Source organism: Acinonyx jubatus, chromosome B3 (genome assembly GCF_027475565.1).
Source record: "Acinonyx jubatus isolate Ajub_Pintada_27869175 chromosome B3, VMU_Ajub_asm_v1.0, whole genome shotgun sequence".
NCBI lineage: Eukaryota > Metazoa > Chordata > Mammalia > Carnivora > Felidae > Acinonyx > Acinonyx jubatus.
This window is the reverse complement of record NC_069386.1, coordinates 53,920,162-53,945,237: the sequence shown is the minus strand read 5'-3', so window position 1 is coordinate 53,945,237 and position 25,076 is coordinate 53,920,162. Positions and strand designations below refer to the sequence as shown.

The window sequence follows — 25,076 nt, the reverse complement described above, 5'->3', positions numbered from 1 at the left end:
ATGATGATGATAGCTACCATCTATTATATACTTACTAGGAGCCACATATGGGGATATTTGCATTGTATATAATATCTCATTAAGTCCTCAGGAATATCTGATTTCTATTTCTTCACCAACCTTTATATCCAAATTGTTGCCAAGTTCCATTAGTTCCCATATTTGTCCAAACTGTCCCTTCCTCCCCCAGTGCAATGTAAACATTACCACTCCTGCCCAGGACTAATGAGATATCCTCAAAATTGGACTCTACAATTCCAGACTGTTTTCTGTCCTCCAGTATCATTTTCACAGATACAAATGCCAGAAAACTTATCACTTTGCAATTTCAGCAAAAAGGCAGAAGCCAGAATAATGGCTATAAAGCTCAAAATCTTTTAATGGCTCCCAGTGGCCTTCTGGCCAGCACTCAAAGCCCTCTACACTCTGTTTCTGACCTATCTCTTCGGCCATGGCTCCCCTACTTCTATTCCTTCACTTCTCTGCAACCCCAGCCTTCCACACACACTCACATACCACCCAAACACATAGCCCCAAGCTCTCATTACAGGACTTTTTCACCCACAAATCTCGACTGAGCCCCTGCTATGTTCCACATACTGTTGTCCAGGACCCCCTCCTTCTCCAGGCACATCCTATTTCTCTCTGCCATTAAATGATGAGCCCAGGCTAGCCAGGAACTGTTTTCCTCCACAATGATTAGTTCAGCCCCTTTCATATTAGCATGTAATTAATAATTATTTGTGCGCTTGAAAATTATGTCAGCACCTCTGTGCAGAAATTAAAGTCCAGGGGCTGAGGTGAGTTGAAAGGATTTAACACCACAGAGTTGTGCAAGTAGGGGGTATGTTGACAACAGAGTGGCTTCTCACAGAAGTTTCTATAACCAAGATAAGTAAGAAAGGGAATGAGAGACTGAAAAAGGAGGCATAAGGATGATGAAATGCTAACATAGTAATCCAAGAAAATTACTCTGTGTTTCTAAGTCATCTGTCTTGTAGGTAGATCCATTCCCCTAAAGAAGAAAGCAAGCGACTGACTTGAATCTTAGAACTCCTCACCACTGCTTACTGAAAAGAAATGACATGCCTGAGCTGTTCAGCGACTGATGGTAAAGTTACCAAACATCTAGATTTCCTGATCTATTTGTTCTTTCTCTCACCCTGTCTTTTCAGGTTGAGAGAAAAGACTTTGTTGTTCAGAGGCCTTGCCCAAAATAGCATGCAGTTACTCTTTCGGGAAACTCAGGCTTAACTAAAAGCAGTTGCTCTTTTCTGGTATCTTTTGTTGTATTTCATTCTTACACCCCCGTTCCCCTTCACTAGTTCCTGTCTCTCCTACTCACCTTTGGTGATTATCCATTCTTCATTGTACAGTTTACAATGAGTCAGTTTCAACCGAGTATTGTGTAGTACTTGTCACCTGTTTCTTCCTTTCCATGTCATCAAGCCATATTCTTTTGGCAAGCATTTACTGAGTATCTACTACATGTCAGGTCTTGTGTTAGCAGCTGGTCCTCATCATTTTGTTTTTTAAAAGTTTTCTTTATTTTGAGAGAAAGAGACACAGAGAGTGCGAGACAGAGAATCCCAAGCAGGCTCCAAGCTGTTAGCACAGAGCCCAAGGTGGGGGTTGATCCCACGAACCATGAGATCATGACCTGAGCCAAAATAAGAGTCAGAAGCTTAACTGACTGAGCCACCCAGGTGCCCCTTATCATTTCATTTTTTACTATAACAATAGCTTCCAAATAGATCTCCCTGTCTTACGTTTCTTCCTGAATCCATCCTGCTCCCAAAACAATCTTTGTGAAGCTCTGCTCTGTCAACAGAATTCTCCACCCATTTGCTTGAAGATTAAGTGCCTACTTATCAGCCCTCTGGATGCCTTTTAGAAATCTTTTTCTCTGCACCCAATCTGCTTTCTAGTAAATATGTTCTATTCATTTGCCCTCCACCCCCAGCATACCATGTACATTTCCATCTTTGTTTTATAGCTCTTTGAATTTCCAAATGCTACTCCATGTGGAATGGAAGTAATAAAATGGGGGGGGAGAAACTCTATCCCTGGGGTGGCAGAGGATGCCACCCTAATAGGTTCTAGTCAAGGAGAAGAAGCAACCTAAGACTCATCCCTACGAGGTCTGAATGTCCCAGAGTTAGGGATAAGAAGCAACAATAACCATGTCTATCTAAAGAGGTCCAATGAGCTAAGGAACTTCCAGCCCTTCATCCAAAGTTTGACTGGGAGATGAGTTTCTTTAGGCAAACTTGCTAAATCCTGGGATGAGAAATCCAATCAACTTACTCTTTCATTCACTGAGATACTCAACAAAAATAGGTATTTTTGTTCCAACACCTATTTGCTTGGCTTTGGGGTGAGTGCTTTGGAAACAACAGTGAATAAGGTAAACAGGTTCCTGCCCTCATGGAGGTTTCAGTAGAAAGGAAAGACATTAAACACATCAACAAATGGTAAATAAAATAACAAAAATGTGGGGTTAGTGTTAATAAGAAGAGAAATAAAGTATGATGATGCGAAAGGGTGGGATATGCTATTGGAGATAGGAGGGGCTATCAGTCAAAGAAGGTCTCTCTGAAGAAGAGACATTTAAGCTGAGATCCAAAACATGAGAAGAAGCCAAACACTCAAAATGACATGTCAGACTCTTGAACAGCAAAGGTACGGGCTCAACATACATGTGTGGTGCATGAGCACGTACACACACACACACACACACACACACACTTGCTGTGACTAATGTGGGCCAATAACCTCACTGGCTTGGGTCTCTATGTAGTTCATTCATCCATTGGGGATGCAGCAGCCAGCTCCTTCTATTATTATAACCAGAACAGCTTCTCTTTTGATTATACAAAAGATAATAAACCTTTTGGTATAAGGGTCCCTCAGATGACCGGGATCTAAATCCCAGCTACATAATTTTTCTACTTTGCTCTGCTAGCTGGGCTATTTATTTCCAACTCAAATTCACATAATATTTCTAGAACCCAATCCAGCACTCTAGTGATCCTCATTACCCTGTATATTGAAAAAAAAAACTCCTTGTTACATTTTAAAGTTGGTATATACCAGTTCTTAAGAAAATCTAGAAGTTGCTTTCCATACCTCGTTGATTAACTGGATCTTTAGCTACGTAGGCAACATAGTCTGTAGTATCCTATAAAAAAGGGAAAACGATTGCATTTAAAATGAATGGATTGTACTGTTGAAAGATAAGAGTACATTTAGGACATGATACTGAGGTACGGACTTAAATACAAATGTTTCTATTTAAAGAGAAAAGGAAAGCACCCTAAAAGGGAACATAAATATACACTGGGTAGTTTAGCAATTGTGGAGTCCTGATTCTCTGTCCCTTGGAGAGAGAAGTTGAAAATTAAAAATTTAGAGGCAGAGTTAGTGATACTTACTCACTAAGAATAAAAAGGAATCCAGATAGGGAATATATTGGTACAGATATTCTTAAAAAATGGTAAGGGACCATGACTCTCTCCTGTTTTGAAAGTTGAAATACCAGGGGTTATGCAGTCACAAAGGAGTCATAAACTGGGAGGCAGCACCATGATTTCCCAGTTGTCCAGACAGACACCATGTATGTCAGAAAATAAGTCAATTAAAGAGACACATTGGTTTTTGTGGTTGTTAGCTCGCTCGAGTGCAGTGCAAGTTAAGAAATAAAACAAAAATACAAAGCATTTATCTGATCAATATATAGAAAGGAAAAAATCATGTTTGAAAACGAGAACCCATGAAAACCCTAAGGATTTCAAAAAGAGGTGTTGCTGACGTTGTAAAAACAAGCAAAAAGCCACTTGGTAATTCTGACTTTTATTGAAAACAGTAAACTGATGAATGATAAGATCTTAATAATTAAAGATGCTTTTTGTTATCTCGGTTCTCAGGGAAAAAAATACACACAATGCCATTTGCAGATTAGAAGTATGACTCTCCAGAGGGAAGATGCAATCAACTGGCAGGAAATAAAAGCCCGTTTGTAATACCCTCAAGGACAATCACTTAATAACCCACAGTGAAACACACAGGAAGCAGATCTCAGGGTCAGCGTAACTTGTCTTCAGTTATTTTAAAAAATAACAAACACCTAAATAAATTTATCTTCTGCTAAAAGATAAAAGGCTTGAGATATCTTGTAAATAAATAAGGTCATATCTGTGAGCTTTGTTTTATATTAATTTAGAGGCAAAGCCACAGTTGCTGGGGACTTGGTTGCTATTTTTAAAACTGAAGGGATGGTAATGATGCCAGCAACACGGGTTGGCGCATTCGATGGTGGGAAAGAGGTTGTGGGACTTCATCCTCAAAACCGTCTCCAACAGTCTTACAGTTCTAAAATCAGTAACTGTAAATATCTGGGAGAATTTTAAGAATGTTAAAAGTAACGCACAAATAGTAAAAAAATATATACAAAAATATATTTGTGACATACTTGTAATGCATTTTTGAAAAAGAGAAAGTATTTCTAGATACAGAAGCATTACGAACGACTGTCTTAAGGGCTGACGGGAGGAAGACAAGTAAATTGTCTTTGAGAAGAGAGTAAAGGTGAGGGTGAGCAAAGGTCAAGAGGGAAGGAAGGATAGCTAATCTTTAACTGTTTTCATTTTTTGAAATGTTTATTTATTTTTGAGAGACAAAGAGACAGAGCACCAGCAGGGGAGGGGCAGAGAGAGAGGGAGACACAGAAGCTGAAGCAGGCTCCAGGCTCTGAGCTGTCAGCAAAGAGCCCAATGCAGGTCTTGAACCATGACCATGACATAATGACCTGAGCTGAAAATCAGATGCTTAACCGACTGAGCCACCCAGGCACTCCAAGAACAGCTAATCTTTTTTTAAACTCTGGAGGAAATCTGGTGGAAAGAAGGGTACTACTTTGGGCCACGGAGACTTTTAGCTTCTTGCACCCAGTTAGCTGAGAAGTTGTAAATTTCTAACAGACAAAGCTATAAGCATGTGCTAGCAATAGTGGTGATAGCTATCCCCTATCACACGGTGCCAGGCATGGTACTAGCAGGTTATACACATCAATTCGCTGAATTCTCACAACACTGTGAGGCAAGGGTGATCATTCCCCATTTTATAGATGAGAACCCTGAAGCTAAGAGAGACTAAATAAGTCAAGTCTCCCTGACTCCAAAGCCTGGCAGTTCATTTGGGGGACCTTGAATGCCAATGCTTATGGTTGCCCCAGTTTTTTATTTTAAATAGAATTGCAGGTTTTCTTTCCAGCTGCAGAGAGCACAGGGGCCCCACTCAAATCAGTAGGTACAAACTTCCCCACAGCGGCTAGGAATTCTTTACCGTTTGTTTCTGGACAGTACTTTGGTGGGTTGAAAGTACTAAAGAACTAAAGGCACATGAAGACAATCTATTAGGACTGGGACAACTAGGATAGACGTCATGCAGGGCATGCCTAGGGTAAACGAGGATCTGAGTGCCAATGTGAACATGACAACAACTCTTGAAACTTGAAAGGGAAATTTAGAGCAAATGTCTGTAAATATTTTTAACACTTCACTTATAGAACTCATTACTTTAAATAACTTAAGGAAAGTATTTGAGCTCCTTTGTGGATGACTGAGCTATAATGGGTTAGGAATAAAAGAGACAATGCTGGCCTCTTCAGGCTGGATTCAGTCAGCCCTCTCTGTACCAAACAAGTCCCTGGTTGTCACCGTTGAGGCAAAATTACAAGGCTTGGTGGATGGGAGTTCAGATTCAGTACCAGGTTCACACTGCAGCTAAGTGCTAGGCTTTTTGCATACCCCCTGTTTGCTAACGAATCCATAATTAGCCATCCATGGAATCTCTTGAGGATGAGGTAGAGTTCTTAAAATCTGGTTTACATATTAATTAAATAGCACCATGGAACTAATATATTCATTTGGAAATAACTATGCCCAAAGCGGAAAGGTGAGGAAGTAGAGAAGCCTAAGGGGAAAATTAAGTATCCATTAATAAAAGAAAAAAAAAATCCCAATGATCTGAAGTCCTACTATAAATACTGCTTTTCTTCTGTATGCTTCAGATAGGTTCTGAAGACAGGGTGTCTAGGTTTGACGTGCTTAAATATTTTGAATCACAGGTAGCCAGTGTGAAGACAAGTAATTACTGAAATATTTTTAAGAATAGGGTAATGTGAATAGCATTTAACTATATATTTCACACACTAAAAGGTTATACCAACAACCAAGTGAAGAAAGTTGCTTAAATACTTTAGATGCCAGTAAAGGAAGCAACGATTACAACAGAGTAGCTTTGGAACTTTATTTCCTTTTAGGATAGACCATAATTTTTCCTTTTGGATATTTAGCATAGAGGTCAAAACTCCGCAGTGACATCAGCTGCCAGATTTAGTTTTTACTACCATTCCATACCTCTCCTGGATTTCTGAGTTCTATGTCCTATCGTTTATGGTCCTACATTTTATTCCTCAATTGGAAGTGAGAAACTAAATGTGGTGGCTAGAAAAAAATCAGCCGTTACACTGGATTTTACTGCCGCATTTCTGAAGGATACAATCTTTAATAATAAATGCTCAGCAGAACAGAAGGCAATACATTGGCAGTAAGAACAAAATCTGCATGTGCTCCCGATATATTTTCTTGACCTTACTGATGTTCAATCATTCTAAAAGTCAAACTCAGTTCTCTTCTGGCTTCTGGATGTTTGCAGGTAGGAGAAAAATGTCATAATATCATGAAGCAGCAAAATCTTCCTTCTAACCCCTCAGTTCAAACAGATTTGTTTCTTGGTCAGTCTCAGGCTTCCTAACTTCAATGCCTCTCTTCTTCCACTCCGATTCAGAAGTGACGTGGTAGGGAGTCAGGGAATGACTCTCCACTCTGTAAAGAAGGCTTGGAGACAGAGCACTTGCTCCGTCTCACACAATTCGTGGGAAATGAGCACCATGTGGCCTCTAGGGAGGAAGGAACTGCAGTTCCCTCTGAATTTCTGCAAACCTGGCTGCTCACTTTAGATTGGACATAGTTGCCTCAGTTGGCAGCCAGAGTGGCAAACAGGCTTCCCCTATTTCCAAGTCCAACTGCCTAATAGGAGCTGCCTGGAACTTTGTGTGAAGAAGAGTGCTGAGGGAGGACTGGTAACACATGTATGACATCCTTGATTTCCATGACTTAGGTGTTACCTACAAGAACAGTCTCGGATGATAACTCCATGACTAACAACACAATGGAAAATTATTAGCTCATTTGCTAATCCAAACATTTTAAAAATAAGTAATGGAAACTATTTTACCAAAGTCAAATTTTTGAATGCACATAGCTGTTCACAAATTGTAATAAAACACTGGAAAAGACATGTAATGGCTAACATGCTTTACATGGAAGTTAACTCTTATAAAAAGGACTTTTATAAATCTATACTTACAGGATCCCCTCCAGAGGCAAATGAAATAGACTGCATATGATGATTTGCAATAATCTGTAAAACATAAACAAATTAAACATGTATGATGCTACAAATTAAATGCCTAGTTACATACAATCTAACAGTAATGGTCGTACATTTGTATGTTTTGTCTTTGCCTGCTCAGCATCCCTTTGGAAATTACTCCATCCACATTCTATAATAATCTCATAAGGTTCAAGTAGGTCTGACAAGCCCGTCTCACCAGCCCCCTCCTTATGGCTGGACACAGGATCCAGGCCTAGCCCATCAGAAAACACCATCCCTCTGGATACAGCAAAGCCAATCAATATCATGGGGGAGGAACTGAGACAGATAATGGGAAAGAATGCATCTTTCTCTGCCATTAAGGACCTTAGTTTAAGTCCAAAGCTTCTGGGATTCATCTTTTGCTGCCATGTGGGAAAAGCCTGATGGAAAAACAAAGTTTTCCCTCTGGAGAGTATCAGAGCTGAGAGTTAAAAAAAAAAAAAATCTGGTGGTAATATTTGTTTCATCACTTCAACCAATACATTTCCCCCCTCTCTTTAGTTTTTATGCATTTTTTCTATTTTATTTAATTTTATATAAGTTGGTTTGAATTGGGTTTCAGTCATTCATCACCAAAAGCATACTAAAGCACTAACATTAAGAATTTCAATATGATGTAGACTATCCAAGTGAACTGCATTAGTTAGCTGAGAAGACCACCTCTTTTGAGATTTTGCCTCTTGAGATTTTAGGCTTGCTTATTTGGAAATCACAGAGTAATGACCAACTGACAGAGAATTATTTGTCATACTGCTTTGAAGGTTCATTAAAATACCAACTGTGCACCAATTGGCTAAGCCTGTCTTGAGAAATGTTTAACATAATGTATACAAGAGTATAAGATATTCTTATATAAGATAGCCAGCAATTCTATTCTTAGATGTAGATCCACAGAATTGCGTAAATACAAGCACCAAAAACCTTCCCAAGAAAGATAATTACTGCCCTGTTTGTAATATGTCCAAACTGGAATCAATCCCAATGATGATCACTGTGATATTTAAACAATGGACTACTATGTAGCAAACACACACACACACACACACACACACACACACACACACACAACAAAACATATTTCCTGGGTAAAAGAAGCCACACACACACAAAGAATATATACTACATGGTTTAATTTATATAAAGTTCAAAAAACAGGCAAAAATATTTTATTTTGTTTGAAATCAGAATGGTGGTGCTCGTAGGGCAAAGAAAGAAAAAGCAAATGGTTTTCTGGAATCCTGAAAATCGTGTTTCTCGATCTGGGTAACGGTTACACAAATATGTCCATTTTGTGATAACCAAGCTGCGCACTTAAGATTTGTTCACTTTTCTGTATTTGTGTTTTCTATGTCTAGATTTCAGCTAAAAGTGATTACTAAAAATAAATCAATATACAAACATCAATGTCTTTCCCACATACCAGCAATAGCCAACTAGACACTGTATTGGAGTAAGGGGTACATTTTATGATAGTACCTGAGTATAAAATAGTAAGAATCACATAAGCCTTTTCGGAAAACTTCATTAAAGGGTATAAATAAGACACAAACAAGCAGAAAGATATATATTACTTTTATGGATGAGAAGACAATATTGTAAAAATGTCAATTCTCCCCCAAATTAATCTGTAAATTCCATGCAACTCAAATAAAAATTCCATCTATATTGTTCGGGTAACTTTTCAAGCTACTTCTAAAATTCACATGGAAGAACAAATGTGCAAGAAGAGTTAAGGCAATCTTTTAAAGAACAAAGACACAAGATTTTTCTTATCAGCAAGACATATTGTAACACTGTAGAAATTCGTTTGAATACAAAGTCTAAAACAAACTCACACATTTGTTTTCTTTTAATATGATAAATGTGGCACCAAACAACCAACAAAGGACAGTGATTAAATCAGTGAAGTTGGCTGAATTAGCTGTATATGTGTAAAAAAATATATAAATGAATCCTGCCCTTATCGTACTTAGATAAATAAATGCTTTATCCACAAAAAACCTATGCATGGGGGCCTGGGCTTCTCAGTCCGTTAAGCCTCTGACTTCGCCTCAGGTCATGATCTCACAATTTGTGGGTTTGAGCCCCGCATTGGGCGCTCTGTGCTGACAGCTCACAGCCTGGAGCCTGCTTCAGATTCTGTGTCTCCCTTTCTCTCTGCAACTCCCCTGCTCACACGCTGTCTCTGTCTTTCTCTCTCTCTCTCAAAAATAAACATTAAAAAAAATTTTAACAACAAAATGTATGCAAACATTGAAGAAAAATAAAAGATCATGCTTGTAATTTTTGAAGTAGGAAAATCCAACTTTATAAAAAAAAAAGATATACAGGAAAAAAAAAACCTTCAATTTGAAGGGTTTACATGAAAACTCATTTTAAAACTTTTATAGGAGAAGAGACACCTGAAACCGGACAAATAACAACAGGGAGGGAGAATGTATTTGCAACATGTAAAACAAAGTATTCATATAGTTTATAAGAAATTCCTACAAATCAGTAAGAAAAAAAAATAAACCAAAAATAAGGCCAGTTAATTTTCATAAGTAACACAAATGTTCAATAAACATGTTGAAAAATAATCAATCTCCAAGAAATCAAGGCTATGGAAAATAAAACAAGGTATCATTAAATTGATAAAATTGCTCAACAAAACAGTGTGTGGCAAGGATATAGATATTCTCAAACACTGCTGATGAGAGCTGAAATCTGTACAGCAATCTTGGAGAGCAGTTTGACAGTATGTATTAAAACTAAAGTATGCATGCTCTACAATTCCGCCTTTCCACTCCTAGGTTATTTATTCTGTAGAAACATTGGCACATAGAAACATTACCCATAGTTTATATCAAAAAATCGGAAATCACTTGTGTATGGTTAGGTCAACTATAGAATAGCTATACAAATGGAATGCTATGGAAAAAAAGACTCATCTATGTATACTAACAAAGCTAAATCTTCAAGTCATTGCTGAGGTGCTTTTTGTAGCTTGAAGAGTTAGGTAAAACTTGCAAAAAAAAAAAAAAACCCATACACACACAAGATTTTTCCACGAGGACATAAAGGTCCATATAAATGCAGAGGAAAAGAATTTAAAGAATATACACCAAACTGATTATGGTGGAAAGTTAACCTCCTGCGAAAATAAATGGAACCAAGTCCTTCTTCAGTATACTATCTTTTAAAAAGATAGATAATATGCTTATTTGCAAATTTAACTTTTTTTTTTTTTTTTAATGGGGAAAGCAGAAGGGCTGAATGAATGGATCAGTTGTCAGTATGTTGAGAACACTGTGATTGGGAGGTGGGGATTTAGAAGTCATAAGTCATGAGACCAAAGGTAGTTGGAGCAGATGCTATTGCCTGGGGCGGGAGGAAAAGGAGCAGGAGAGAACGGAAGGGCGAAGGGGGAGGAAGAGCACTAAGCATAGTTACAGAAGCCACGTTATGGATTTTCAAGTTTACAGCATCATAATGCGCAGAACAGTTAGGGAAAGCGGAGATTACGTAACTCTCTAAACGTAGAGTCTACTAACGGAGTACCAAAGGACCGAAACATACGCCACGGTTCCGAAGAGCGGGGACCTCCCCCGCGAGGGGGACGCCAAACGGGAGGCGGTGTTTGGGGGTCGCGCACACGCACAGGGTCACGCAGGCGCACGGCGTTTGCGCACGCGCACAACCCCTCGGCCGCGTAGCTCCGATCTTGCAAAAACCCCTTTCGAGAGGTTGAGCAGCTTGTACAATGTCGGAAATGAACGAGCTGTCCGAGCTGTATGAAGAGATCAATGACCTGCAGATGGATGTGATGCTTGGCGAGGGTGACCTTCCGCAGATGGAGGTAGGCAGCGGGAGCCGGGAGCCATCCCCGAACGCCTCCGGCAACGGGGCCCAGCCACAGCTCGAGGAGGAAGGCCCAATGGAGGAGGAGGCGGCCCAGCCAATGGCGGAGCCGCAGGGGGAACGAGGCCTTGCTAACCGGCCCAGCCCTGGGGAGCAGCCAGGCCTGATCGCGGGCCCTGAGTTCGAGAGCGAGGACGAGGGCGAGGAATTTGATGACTGGGAGGACGACTACGATTATCCGGAAGAGGAGCAGCTGAGTGGTGCGGGCTACAGAGTATCAGCGGCCCTTGAAGAAGCCAACAAGATGTTTCTGAGAACATCCAGAGCAAGGGAAGCAGCCCTGGATGGCGGGTTTCAAATGCATTATGAGAAGACCCCGTTTGATCAGTTGGCTTTTATCGAAGAGCTTTTTTCACTTATGGTTGTCAATCGTCTGACCGAAGAACTCGGCTGTGATGAGATTATTGATAGTAATTAAATGCTGTTAAAAGAGGAGGAAAAGTTGAGGAGAGACCCAACATTCCGCTGCCTTTTGGGTTCATTCCAGATAGTACCGTGCCAATGAAAAATTTAATCTTCAAAAAAAGATTTTTGTCGTTGTTTTGCAGAATAGAATAGGGCAGTGACTGCACAGTTATGAAAAAGAAAAAAATGTTAAAGAAGAAAAGGCATTTTAGGACTGTGGAAATCTGTTTTCAAGAACCTTCCTGAAACACCTGTGGCTTTGACTTTGTTATTGATCCAGATTATTCTCCTTGCATTGGGGAAAATATCTTTCATACTTCACTGTAAGGGATGGTTTTGCGAGAGTAAGTTAATGTCAAGACAAACTGCCAATACAAGAGCCCAATGATATTAATTACATGAGAAAAAGTAACTAATACATCCAGTTTAGGACACGAGATGTCTGAGTTATTTGGACTGAAAGCGCACTGAGAGAACTCTGAAGATTCCACTTTATGGTCTATCCAAGCCAATTATCAAAGGCTGCATTTTTTTAGTGTAAAATAAATTGGGTGTTCTTCAGTATCCGAAAAGGATAAGCAAACCCAAAAAGAAATATGTATCAGGTGTGCTATATCTCAAAATGTGTTTTCAAGAGCATCTGAAATTTTTATTGTCCATGTATCTTGATGATTTATAAAGCTACTATGATCCATAATTCCAGAAAATTTATTGTCTTAACCATTTTTAAAACTCAAAAATATCCATAGTAAAATTTCAAATTTAGATATTAAAAAATATGTGAAAGAACAAAGAAAACAAAACTATTTCTAACACTCTTATACTAGAGAAATTGTTTTACTCGCTCTCTGTTTTTCATTTAACTTTACAGGTGAAAGACTTTGGTTGAACTTCATAACATAAGAACTGTCAAAGGGAAAATGTCAAGTAAAAGGAAAGCCCTGCATCTAAAAAAAGACTGAACAATTATGCCCTCAATCTTTAAAGGTTTTAAACCTGCCCAGAAATCCTCATCAGTATCTGAAGTTTCCCTCTGTCTCCTCCTCTAATGAAGCTTGTTATTGGTTATGCACCAGCATTCGAGATAATAAAATTTCTTGTTCTGTGTATTTTGTTTGTTTGGCCAATAGTATTGTTCACATACTTTGTTGAAATCCTACTTTTTATCGTATTATGCTATTTTATTTTATTACCGAAACCACTTTATGATTTAAATTTAACCACTACATGGGAAAGTGTTCCAGCTTCAAATACCTGATTTATAAGTTAATTTGTGGATATTAAACTTTGTAAATTCCTATAAGAGAATTTGCTAGCCTGAGAAAACCTGCCGTATTAACGAACATATTGCTGTGGTTATTGAGGTTCTGAAGTTGCATAAAACTAAAAATTGTGTCAGAAAGTTGTGCCCAATAAACAGTACATCAGTAGGTCTTAAGATCAATAAGACCTTATGGCAGTAAAGGACACATCCAATACAACAGCACAACTCAACCTTATTTATGTTATAGTCACCTTTTAGGGAGTGGGTTCTTTTCTGTAAAAAAAAATGGACTGAAGGTTATAAACACTAGGCTTGGTGAGGAGAAGGATAGATAGATACATGGGGAAACAAACAGGAGGTGAGATGTTAGCACTTAACCCTCTTCATCCTGCCTCTCTCATGACTCACTTTCATTACATTTTCAAAAGGCTTGTAGCTGCAGTTAGATGCATCTGGATAGATAATTGCTTGTATGATGTGAATTAACTGAACTTGGTGGGGGCGGGGCAGGGGGTTGGAGAAGGATGCCAGTACACAAGGAGCACTGACCAATTGCATTTACCTCCAGATAAAGATGTCAGGAAATCAAAAACTGGTCTTCATACCAGGAAATGTGATTAGGAAATCTGTGATTAGGTTCCTCTCTGAGACTAAGGAGGGAGCAAGAAGAAGGAAAAGAAAACTGCTCCCTGTTGGACCTGAAGGCTCATTTACAGGATAAAGACCTGGACTCCACAACTGACTTCTGATGGTTGGTTCCTTGGTCTTGGAAAAACAGGCAGTAATCTGAGAGCAGTGAAATTAGTACTTGTTTGTATTTACTAAAGAAACCCCTTTTAGAATTGTAAAATCACTTTTTATGTCTTTTAAGCGTTAACACGCACTGGAAACAGCCTAGCTGATTCAAATCTTGGCTAAATGGGAACTAAAAAAGGAGTTCTATAGCGATTCTGGTCCTGATTTTGCAAACGGGAGTGGGTGGGGATGTGGAATGGGTAGAGAGAACTTTAAAAAGCTTATGAGTATATAGGGTGATTTGGGGGGGAGTTTTCTGGATCTATCCATATATTATTATATAGTATTACATTATAAATGTTTGCTTATATCAGACTGTCGCATTTGGCTGGCCTAAGGACACAGACTTACTGTGTTTGGCTCATGCTTAAAATTGCAATTCTTCATTAAAGACCAACATCTCATAATCATGATAGAGCAACAAAACTCCCAAGATTTCCATCTTTTTTTCCCCCCAAAAGTTGAAGATCTGGTAGCCCTTGACCAATAGTTATGTGGGATAAAGCATCCAATTCCCCATTCTAATCGGAAGATACTCTGTTGCCATGTTTCCCAGTATCGTCTCCCCAACATGGAGGCCAAGTGGCACTCACCATATATCATTATGCTTGCACCACTGTTTTTCTTGTACCTGCACAGTTAGCATTGTCTGCCTGGCCTCCCTATATTTGACGTTCCCTCTCCTCATGGAGACTACAGGATATCTCCATTTTCTGCCTGTTTTACCTTCTTTATCTCTTTATTACTCTTAGTAAAATTTCACTAGCTGTTAGAGTTGGTGGTAGGAATGTAGAAATGACTAAAGAATAGTGGGAGTGGAAGCTAGTCAGATATTTTTGCTTACATCCTTAACGTATTGAAGTATATCAAGGAAATCTGTTGATTGAATTTTTAAAACAAGGAATATAGAAAAACTCCCTAGAACTTGCTTTTCCAAAATGTATTTTGCATCCCAAAATATGGCAAGTTTTAAAAATCGCAAGCATTATGTGTTTAATATAATTTTATTTTCTGCCTTTGAGGTTCTTTAAGACATTTTCTGGGAGTGAATGGTTATATTCTTGAAGTTGTTCTCAGTGGCTGAAGATGAATGTGAACCATCCTACCCATAAATGCTCTGCCATCTACGAATGTACCTATCAATTTTAACTTGTTTATGTTTTCAGTCCAAAGTATATCTTAGGAGTTGGGGGGAGGGGAAGGGAGACATTAGTATTTCTTGGTATTTATCTTAAAACTTAAAAGGGTAACTTTTTTTAAGGAAGATTGAGTTAATCATTTTCTCCTGCTACATCTATAAGGTCACTTCTCTGTTGCTTTCTCCCTTGAACAGTTTAGTTGCCCTATTAATGGGATTTATAAAGCTTGAGTTGAAGCATCTATAGTGGCACATCTTTTTTTTTATATGCCCTCCCTCCACCAAGGGAGGAATGAAGGGGCCGTTTCCTCCAGGCCTGCAGAATAGTTCAAAATTATTTTTAAAAATCAGGGCCTGGGTCTAAGGTCAATGAGATCCTAACTTTAGTCCCCACTCCAGCAGTGGGCTCAGCACAACCCCATTCCCTGCTACCAGTGCAGAAAAGATGTCCCACTTCCAGAGGCACTCATTGCTGTAACTGCTGGTAGTGGAAGCCACCCATGCGCCCTGTCCCTACTTTATTAATATGTCCCTACATATTCTGCCAGAAAGATTATGAGCATGTGACAATACCCCTTCCAATTACAGTAGCCTGGAAAAGGGTAGTAAAAGAGAGAAAGAAATGAGAATAAACTAAGCCACCTACCACACACCACAGCCCTATTCTTCCTAAATTCCTAATTCCTCAGTCACCCCATAGAACTTTTTTTTTTTTTTAATGCTCATTAGGTTCTGCACAGAAGGCTGTCACCAGGACGGCTGTAGATTTGCTTACTCTTCCTCCCCTACAAAATTCTGAGATAATTCAAGTGCTTCTATACTCAATGAGATCTCATACCTAAAGGCATTAAGCACCCCTGGTACCACACACATGGGTGAAAACTAAAACTAAAATTTACATCTACAAATATCTTGAGGGCAAAGCATCTGAAAGACTGAACGATTGCTTCACCTTCCACCTAGATTTGTTGCATCTTCTAAGTACAGCCTCAAATGTTCTGCTCTCATTATACCAATGGTATCACCTCTCTTAGATAACCAATCAGGGCCCAACGAGACAGAAATCTATTTTGAACTATTTTATATTAAGTATTTTATCCTGTGGTGGTTTATACTACTGTGCAAGCAATGTATTTTATTCTGCTTTTGAATTTAGAAAATAAAGCAGACCTCAAAACTGCAAGTTTTTGGCAAAAACATTGGAGAAAAAAATGTATATAACTGTACGTGCATGTTACTGAAAATTTTATGATTCTATGTTTTATGCTTTCCCTACTAAGTACTGACTTTATGAAAATGTCTCAAGGAAATAGGAAAAATGTTTGAGTAAATAATAATAGGTACTGGGTGACTGGCTCTGTGCTAAGTGATTTACGTCAATGGTTTTACTTAATCCTGTATATAATCCAGTGACACATATACTATTGCTAAATCCATCCTCTCAGAAACTATGAATAGGTACTATAATCTCATTTCACTAAGGAAGAAAATTGAGTGGTAGCATAACTTGCTCATTAGTGGTGAAGCCATGATTTCAACCTATATGTGACCTCAAAGCCCGAGAGCCAACTACACATTAAACCTTCCATGAGTCCCTGTTCAACAGTATTCCATACAGTAAAACCTTAAATACTAAGAACCTTGAATCACTACATATTAAACCAAGAAAAATTAGACTCTAACACCCATAAATAATCTGATATGAGGAATTTAGTTTAAAACATAAAAAGCAAGTCAAGAGTACCCTAGTTTAAGGAACACATTTAGCCCAATGCCTGTATATCTTTTATATTTGCTTCAGCAATGCTGTTCTTTGAGAAATAAGGTTCACAATGAGAACTCAGGCACACCATGGCATCACACATCATCAAAGAAGAAGAAACTGTGTTTATGTAATAATATTTTACAAAGCACTTCAAGCTTAAGAGTTGGAAGAAAATGTTTTATGCTTAAATTTCAGTTAGCTAGAATATTAACCCTAAAATCACCCTTCCCCTCTGTCCTTCATTTGCATCCCCATCCAACACACAGTCTGTTAGTTCTGATAATGGAATTGCTTTCCCTTTGGGGAGCACGGGTGGAGAGTAATAACTGACTCAAGAATATGAGTTGCCAAATGGTATTTACCAGTTATTTGCACCTTAGTTCCTATTACAAAGCCAATTAGGTTGAGGCAAGTACGCAAGCAGTTAAATGCAGTGATGAGTTAGTAATACTGTTGTTCTAATTATTGTTATTCACAAATCCTTGGCAGATTTTTTTCCCTTGTGCCTTAACTAAATTTTAAGCACACTTTGTCTGAAACTTTATTTTCTTTATTATGCCCAGGTTCTTCTAGAAAAATAGATGATACGTTAAGCTATAAATGACATTCATGATCTTACCTGTTGGTTGTCAATATTCATCAACGTGAGGCTGCATGTTGAGATGGTCAGTTTAATATTCATTCCCGAAAACTGAAGATTACTTTTGCCAAGAACTGTTGATAGGAATTTAACTGGAGGCTTTAAAAATAGCAAAACAATACTCTGAGTTAAGGATTTTGTTACAGGAGAATATTAATTTTTTAAGTGTTAAAAATGGGTCAAAACACACACTCTTCCTATTTTACTTTACACAAGTCAAATGAGATTGAATGCTTTATTTTAATGAAAACATTAAAAAAATTGGAATGCAGCAAATTCTTTAGTAAGCAGTGAAATCTGAGCCCTCAGAACTTTTCTCATATATTCCCTTCTCCCCAAGTGTTGGGAGTAGGGCCTGCTTTATATAAAAGGAATTCCTGTGAGAGTTTGGGCTAGCTGAACTCTCCAATCCTTTTGAAAACCAGAAGTCTAAAAAAAGAAAAAGTTGCTGTATTTTTTTGTGATAATTTATAAAAGTACAAAAAACATTCATATCAAATATATGGGACACAGTGAGAGTGATGCTTTGGGGGAGTGGAATATATAACTATAAACGCTTACATTAAAAAAGAAGAAAGATACCAAATCAAGAACCTAACTTTACAACTTAAGGAATTCAAAAAAAGAACAAATTAAACCCAAAGTTAGCAGAAGGAAGGAAATAATAAAGATTAGAGCAGAGATCAATGGCACAGAGACTAGAAAATAGAGGAAATCAATGAAACCAAAAGTTAGTTCTTCAAAAAGTTCAACAAAATTGACCAACCTTTTATATATATGGGCTAAGAAAAAAAGAAAGAAGACTCACATCACTAAAATCAAGAGCAAAAGTGGGGTGGGGATGCAACTACCAATTCAATAGAAACAAAAAGGATTATAAGAGAGTATTATGAACAACTGCATATCAACAAAGTGGATTCCCTAGACGAAATGGACAAATTCCTAGAAACATTAAAGCGATTAAGACTCAATCATGAAGAAATAGAAAATCTAGATAAACCTATAACTAGTAAACAACAACAATAACAGAAAATAACAAGTGTTAGAATGTGGAGAAATTGAAATCCTTGTGCACTATTGGTAGGAATGTACAAGAGTACAATTGCTTTGGAAAACAGTATGGCAGTTCCCAGTTCCTCAAAAAATTAAAAATAAAATTACCATATGACCTAGCAATTCTACTTCTTGTTATACACCCAAAAGAACTTAAAGCAGGGACTTGAACAGGTATTGGTATATCCATATTCATAACAGTGTTATTCACAATAGCTAAAACATGGAAAAAACTTAAGTATCCATCAACAAATGAATGGATAAGCAAAATGTGGTACACACACACAATGGAATATTATTCAGCCTTACAAAGGGAGGGAATTCTGACACATGCTATAGTATGGATGAATCCTGAGGACATTATGTGAAGTGAAAATAATCCAGTCACAAAAAGACAAATATGTATGAGTCCACTTATATGAGGTACTTAGAGTAGTTAACATCATAGAGATGGAAAGTAGAACAATGGCTGTCAGGGCTGAAGAAATGGGGAATAGGAAGTCATTGTTTAATGTATATAGAGTTTCAGTTCTGCAAAATGGAAAGAGTTACGGGGATGGATAGGGGTGATGGTTGTTCAACAATGTGAATGTATGTAATATCACTGAGCTGTATATTTAAAAATGGTTAAAATGGTAAATTTTATGTTACACATATTTTACCAAATGTTTTAAATTAGGAGGAAAAAGAGTATAAAAACATAGTGTATAGAACAGTCCCTGGCGTGTAGTAAGTATGCAGTAAGTGCTAGCTATCAAAGGAAATTAACTCAAGATTTTTTTTTCTTTCCATGTGTACTTTCTGGAAACATGATAGCCTGGTTTGTTTTGTTTTATTTTGTTTTGGGGAGTAGACTCCCCATTTCTGAAATGAAAAAGTCTTAAATGATTGAGGCTATTTGTTGGGATCATGCAACAACAACAAAAAGTATCCTATTTGCAGAGGTTATGAGAGGCAGGAGGAGGCCAGAGGCTACTTTGGGGCCATGGGTTTTGTCAAAGTAACTAGTAATAGGGAGTTCTAATAGAATTCAAAGTCCACTTATTAACACTTAGTGTTTTCCATGCCATGTGGCTCATCTGAATCACTCTGGGTGACACTGGGTTCGGCCCTATGCAAACTAGTGAAGAATAATAAAGAATGAGGCAGGCGGGTGTGGAAATAAAGCGCTAAGCTGGAAATACGAAGACCTGGCTTCTATAGTTGGCTCTAAACTTCATCATCCTAGTAACTCAAGGCAAATCTCTTCTCTGAGACAGTTTAGTATCTGGCAAAATGGGAGGGTTGGACTGGAAGATCTCTAAACATTCCTTCTCTCTTAAACAATCTACAATTCTATGATTTATATAGTTATCTTAAGAACCTTTGCACCTCTCCTTTGGACATTCCAAAACAACTAAATGTTCTGGGTTGACAATTAAATGGCAATAATTCTATCTACCATTAGAGTTGAAAGCCTAATATACGCCCAAACAATGTGTAGACATCATTTATTTAATTCTACACAACTCAATCAAGTAAGTGCTATTTTCTCCCACTTTACAGATGAGGAAACCAGTGATCCAAAAGGTGAAGTGACTTGTCCAAGATCACATAGTAGGTGGCAGAGGCAGGATTTAAACCTATGTAACATCAAATCTTTTGCTTTCTTTCAACATGAAAATCTCCTACTCACGCATTATTATCTCACCTCTACTACCACCCGCATTTCCATCTGAAAATAGGCTAAGGAATCTAAAAATTCTAAAATGTTAAAATGAAGAATAGATACATTATAAAGTATTGAAAATTGGAAGATGCCAAACTGGTCATCCAGTTCAACTTAACTTTACAGGAACAAAAATGGGGTCTCAGAGTGATGAGATACCATGCTCAAAGGTGAGTAAACACCCAGGCCTGGAACCCAGAATTTTTTACTGGAAACCCAGGTACTTTCTTCATTCTGTCACCCCAGGCATCACCATTTCAGACAGTGTCAGTCAAGTCAGAAAAACTTGAGAGATAAGACCAACTTTCAGTGCATCTCTGATCATGCCAACTGATAAAGGCCATTCTGGACCTTAGCTCATATAGTAGAATGAACTAACAACTATTTTGATATTCTCTTCCCCATAGTTAGGGAAACATAAAACAAGGAGAAACCACACCAATATTTACCTTTCGCTTTTTAACGGCTCCATTTGCCCCAGAGACAGCTTCACACAGGCGACTTATTGCTTCCCTGCAGAACAGAAACCATATAAAGACTTAGCACACTATCTAACACGCAGTAAATGTTCAACAAATGTTAGCAAGTATTATGAACAAAATGTGCACACACATAATGGTGAGTCTGACATAAATGACTCTCTCCTACTCCTACCCTTATGCTGAAAAAAATCACTTTGCAATAAGGAATCCTATTATTTACCTTCTTCATCTCTTTTTTTCCTTGGCTTTTCAGATTTGGTTTTTAGCAATGTTGATTTTTAACCAAAAAGGAGGAGTGGAACTTAGTTGTCTGGGAATACTTGACAGTTTTGCTTTTAGTAAAATCCTCTCTGTGGTGTTATGGATAAAAAGCTTCCTAGTATCTCAGCACCAAAGACAATTAAATACAAAAGAATCTGACACTAGAGGAAGTTTAAAGGGACTGGGAGAGAAGTGAACTTCAAGGTGGTCTCAAATGGAGCCTTATTGACTGAGATACTGCTACAAGCCATTGAGCTTTCATGTAATTTCGCAGAAGAAATTAAAATCAATAACAAATTTCCTCCTTTGCTTTTTTTTTTTTTTTTTTTTTTTTGCCCTTACTCTATATTGCATTTCGTGAGAGAAAGGCACCACTAAAATATGTAGTTGTTCCTTAATGGAAGTGGTGAACAACCTGGCACCCTCCTCTCCAGAAATGCAGTTAGAACTAAAAGCTTTTGTCTCTGGAACTCAGCATTCCTAACGGCCCAAGCTTTCACTCAGCGTAATCTGAACCATAACCTCCTATCTTTCAACACATATATTAAACTTTTCACAAAGCACATCTCTAAGCTCTTTCCTGGATTCACCGGAAATCATTGTTTAAATTAGTTAACTGTATTAGTACACACACACATATGACCACCTGCAACATTGTATTAGTTTTTATATATATTTCCTGAAAATATTTTTTTGAGATGTTTTTGATTCCTAAGGAGGGGAGGAACACTCAGAGGGATGCAGCCCCATTAAAGAAATCTATCTCCCTCTCTATCTAGAGAGATATATAGATACAGACACAATACAGACATATAGATATAGTAACGTAGATCTATGTCCTCAATGTTCTAGTAGATATATTGGAAAAATAAGTAGAATTCCAGAGACTCTAGGCATTGTTTTGGATTTATAATTTATATTTTAGTTCAGATTTTTTTTTCTGGATAGATGAAATTCTTCTCTAAAGTATTCTCTTGTCTGATTTTTGCATAATTACTACAACCAATACATAGAATGGCTTTTTGGTTTAGCGTATTTTCTCAGGATTTTGTATCTATGGTTTCTGTAGGATTCCAACCTTTGTTCTCTGGATGAAATAGAAGGACCGCTCAGAGAGTCAGACTCTTTTGTTTGGTTGGTTGATTGATGTTTGAGTCACCTTAATGATTATTCAATCATTGATGAGACACATAATAATTAATCTGAACTAGCCTCTGGTGTTGCCAAAATGACATGTCCAGGCACCTATGTTGTTGATATTTAATAAAAGGCGGTTATGAAAAAGGTATCAGATCCTTTACTCCATGAGAGCCAAATGAGGTGCTTTGGTCTAAAAAGCTCCTTGTAAATGGTTTGAAATAAAAGTAGAGACAAAGGTGGACATTGATACTGACAAGTATAACCACAGTTATTATTAGTTGTTACTTTTGTATAGCACCTCCTAGTTTCACAAAGTGCTTTCCCAGGCATTGTTCTCTTGATTCTCATACAGTTGATATCATCTAACAAAAAGTAAAGTTTTAAATGGGAATTAAAAGGAATGCTTTGTAGCATGAGTGCCTGTCAAAGACAGTTTGGAAGGATGAACCTTCCTGGCAGAGCGGAATTTGGAAATTCCAGAGAGGGAAGAGCATGTGTAACAGCACGAAAGTATAAATTATCATATGAGGGAAACTACAAGTAGTTTGATATTGATGCAGCATAGAGTGTGGAAAAACAAGAATGAATAAGAGCTGAGAGATGGGATTAGAGTCTGAAAACTTTTTCTGTAAAGGGCCAAATGAGGGGCGCCTGGGTGGCTCAGTGGGTTAAGTGTCTGAATTTAGCGCAGGTCACAATCTCGTCGTCTGTGAGTTTGAGCCCCGCGTTGGGCTCTGGGCTGATGGCTCAGAGCCTGGAGTCTGCTTCTGATTCTGTGTCTCCCTCTCTCTGTGCCCCTCCCCCGTTCATGCTCTGTCTCTCTCTGTCTCAAAAATAAATAAATAAACGTTAAAAAATTTTTTAAAAAATAAAGGGCCAAACGATAAATATTTTAGACTTTTCTCTGTTACAACTACTCAACTCTGCATTATAACTCAAAAGCAGTAAGAGACAATATGTAAACAAATGAGCATGGCTATGTTCCAATAAAACTGTTTCTAAAAGCAGGCAGTTGGCTATTTTTAGCCCAAGGGCCATAGTGTGCCAACCCCCAGATCAGATAATTCATACAAAAGAGATAGAAATAGTTCAATTTTTAAAAATCGGAAAATGTTCACATTCATTACAACTTTAAAATTGAAAATTAATACAACTACAAGATACTCACTTCACTGTCATTAAGTTAGCAAAAAAGAAAATGACAAATGCACTGTTGGGGAAGATGGGGAAAATTCCACGTCAGGCATACTTATCCATGCTGGGGGCCCTGATTAGTATTGATACAATCTTTCTAGAGAGTGATTTGGTAAAAGATGATAAATCTCTTAATATTTATCAGAGCTTTTGACAAGGGGAGGAGAATTTGTATCGAAATAGTATTGAGTATGTATACAGAATACATATTTATTTTAGAATAAAAAACCAACTCCATAGCTTGTGATATGGAATTTATCAATACAAATATTCCCACTTGGACTGTTAAGTATGAAGACTATAGAAATAAGGGGAGTCTATATAAATTAGTGGGCCGAGGGGCGCCTGGGTGGTTTAGTCGGTTAAGCATCCGACTTCAATTCAGGTCACGAACTCGCAGTCCATGAGTTCGAGCCCCGCATCAGGCTCTGGGCTGATGGCTCAGAGCCTGGAGCCTGATTCTGTGTTTCCCTCTCTCTCTGCCCCTCCCCCCGTTCATGCTCTGTCTCTCTCTGTCTCAAAAATAAATAAATGTTAAAAAAAAATTAAAAAAAAAACTAGTGGGCCAAAAGTAGAACTTGGAATGGCATATACACATTGGTAGCTACATAAAATTAATTCTGTCTAAATAGTGATATAGAAAGAGCTTATAAACAATGACTTGGTTTAGGTGTTTTTTTGTATATGTGGTTTGTTGTTTCCTATTTTTATTCTATTGATATTTATATGTCAACAATGTAAACAATGTTATGTTTTCCCTTCACTGTGCAGTTGATTGAGTAAATAAAAATATTAAAAGAATGCAAAGTAAGTTTCTCAGCAGGATTTTTGCTCATCTGCTGTCAAAATGTGAGGGCATGTCAAAGGTGTCCCAATGAAGGGGCCCCTGGGTGGCTCAGTTGATTGAGCATCCGACTTCAGCTCAAGTCATGATCTCACCGCTTGTGAGTTTGAGCCCCGTGTTGGGCTCTGTACTGACAGCTTGAAGCCTGGAACCTGCTTTGTCTCCGTCTCTCTGCCTCTCCTCTGCTTGAACGCTCTCTCTCTCTCTCTCTCTCTCTCTCTCTCTCTCTCTCAAAAATTAATAAACATTTAAAAAATGAAAAAAAATATATGTCTCAATGAAGAGGCAACACAGCCTTTCTGTCTTTTGCCAACACCCACAGAGAGATGGATCAATGTACATGTCACAGATAAATAAAAGATCTTTATTTGTATCTCTGTCCCATTCCAGCTTAACCTTTAACTCCTCCATCTTTATGACTGCTAAACCCAGATTTATTTTTTCAGTTTATTTGGTAGACTTCCTTGTTTCCATTCCCCAAAGTTTCATAAAGAAGAAAAATCTTGACCGGTTTTAGCAACGCTTTTACAGTAGAAGCCCCTTCCTTTAGAATGATACACAATGCCATCTCAGGGAACCCGGGTTTTAATGAAGGAACATCTCCTATCTATACAGGCAGGCCATAAGTACCTTATGTACATCACCTCATTTCTTCTTAACAATGTCATTTCAAGATAGCTATTTTATATCCATCTTACAAATGAGGAAACAAAAGCGCAAAGAATTTAAATAACTGCTTCTGAATAATGCAGCTGAGAGTGGGAGAGGCAGAATACAAACCCAGGTCTGAATTCAAAACCTACACTCATTCAGGGAGTAACCATACTGCCATGTGCACGAAAGGGAGGGAATCCCACACTCCCAGGACCAGGGAAACAATACTGGTCCTTCTCTTGCTCACTCCCCCAAATGAAGTGGCAGCGCGGGGGGGGGGGGGGGGGGGGGCTTTTTGGCCAATCCTTACTCCAATGTAACTGGGGTAAACTA

At 38.1% G+C, this 25,076-nt stretch overlaps 2 protein-coding genes across 3 annotated transcripts in view; one reads left to right on the top strand and one right to left on the bottom strand.

Annotated features, from left to right (window-relative positions):
* The window catches only part of SHC4 (SHC adaptor protein 4), a 128,259-nt gene that overhangs the window by 37,760 nt on the left and 65,423 nt on the right, over positions 1 to 25,076 (bottom strand). For both annotated transcript variants that reach the window (XM_053224047.1, XM_015063445.3), the window contains exons 3-6: positions 20,618 to 20,681; positions 17,387 to 17,506; positions 7,432 to 7,485; positions 3,130 to 3,181 (exon numbers count right to left, since the gene is read on the bottom strand). In XM_053224047.1, the coding sequence (XP_053080022.1) occupies positions 3,130 to 3,181; positions 7,432 to 7,485; positions 17,387 to 17,506; positions 20,618 to 20,681 (290 nt within the window). The remainder of the gene's footprint in view (positions 1 to 3,129; positions 3,182 to 7,431; positions 7,486 to 17,386; positions 17,507 to 20,617; positions 20,682 to 25,076) is intronic.
* Positions 11,147 to 12,914, top strand: EID1 (EP300 interacting inhibitor of differentiation 1). Its single transcript, XM_053224048.1, has one exon. It carries the CDS (start codon positions 11,243 to 11,245, stop codon positions 11,816 to 11,818), a length of 576 nt encoding a protein of 191 aa, XP_053080023.1. The 5' UTR covers positions 11,147 to 11,242; the 3' UTR covers positions 11,819 to 12,914.

Coding starts and splice junctions, on each gene's coding strand:
- EID1 (XM_053224048.1), top strand. CDS start 11,243: ATGTCGGAAATGAACGAGCTGTCCGAGCTGTATGAAGAGATCAATGAC.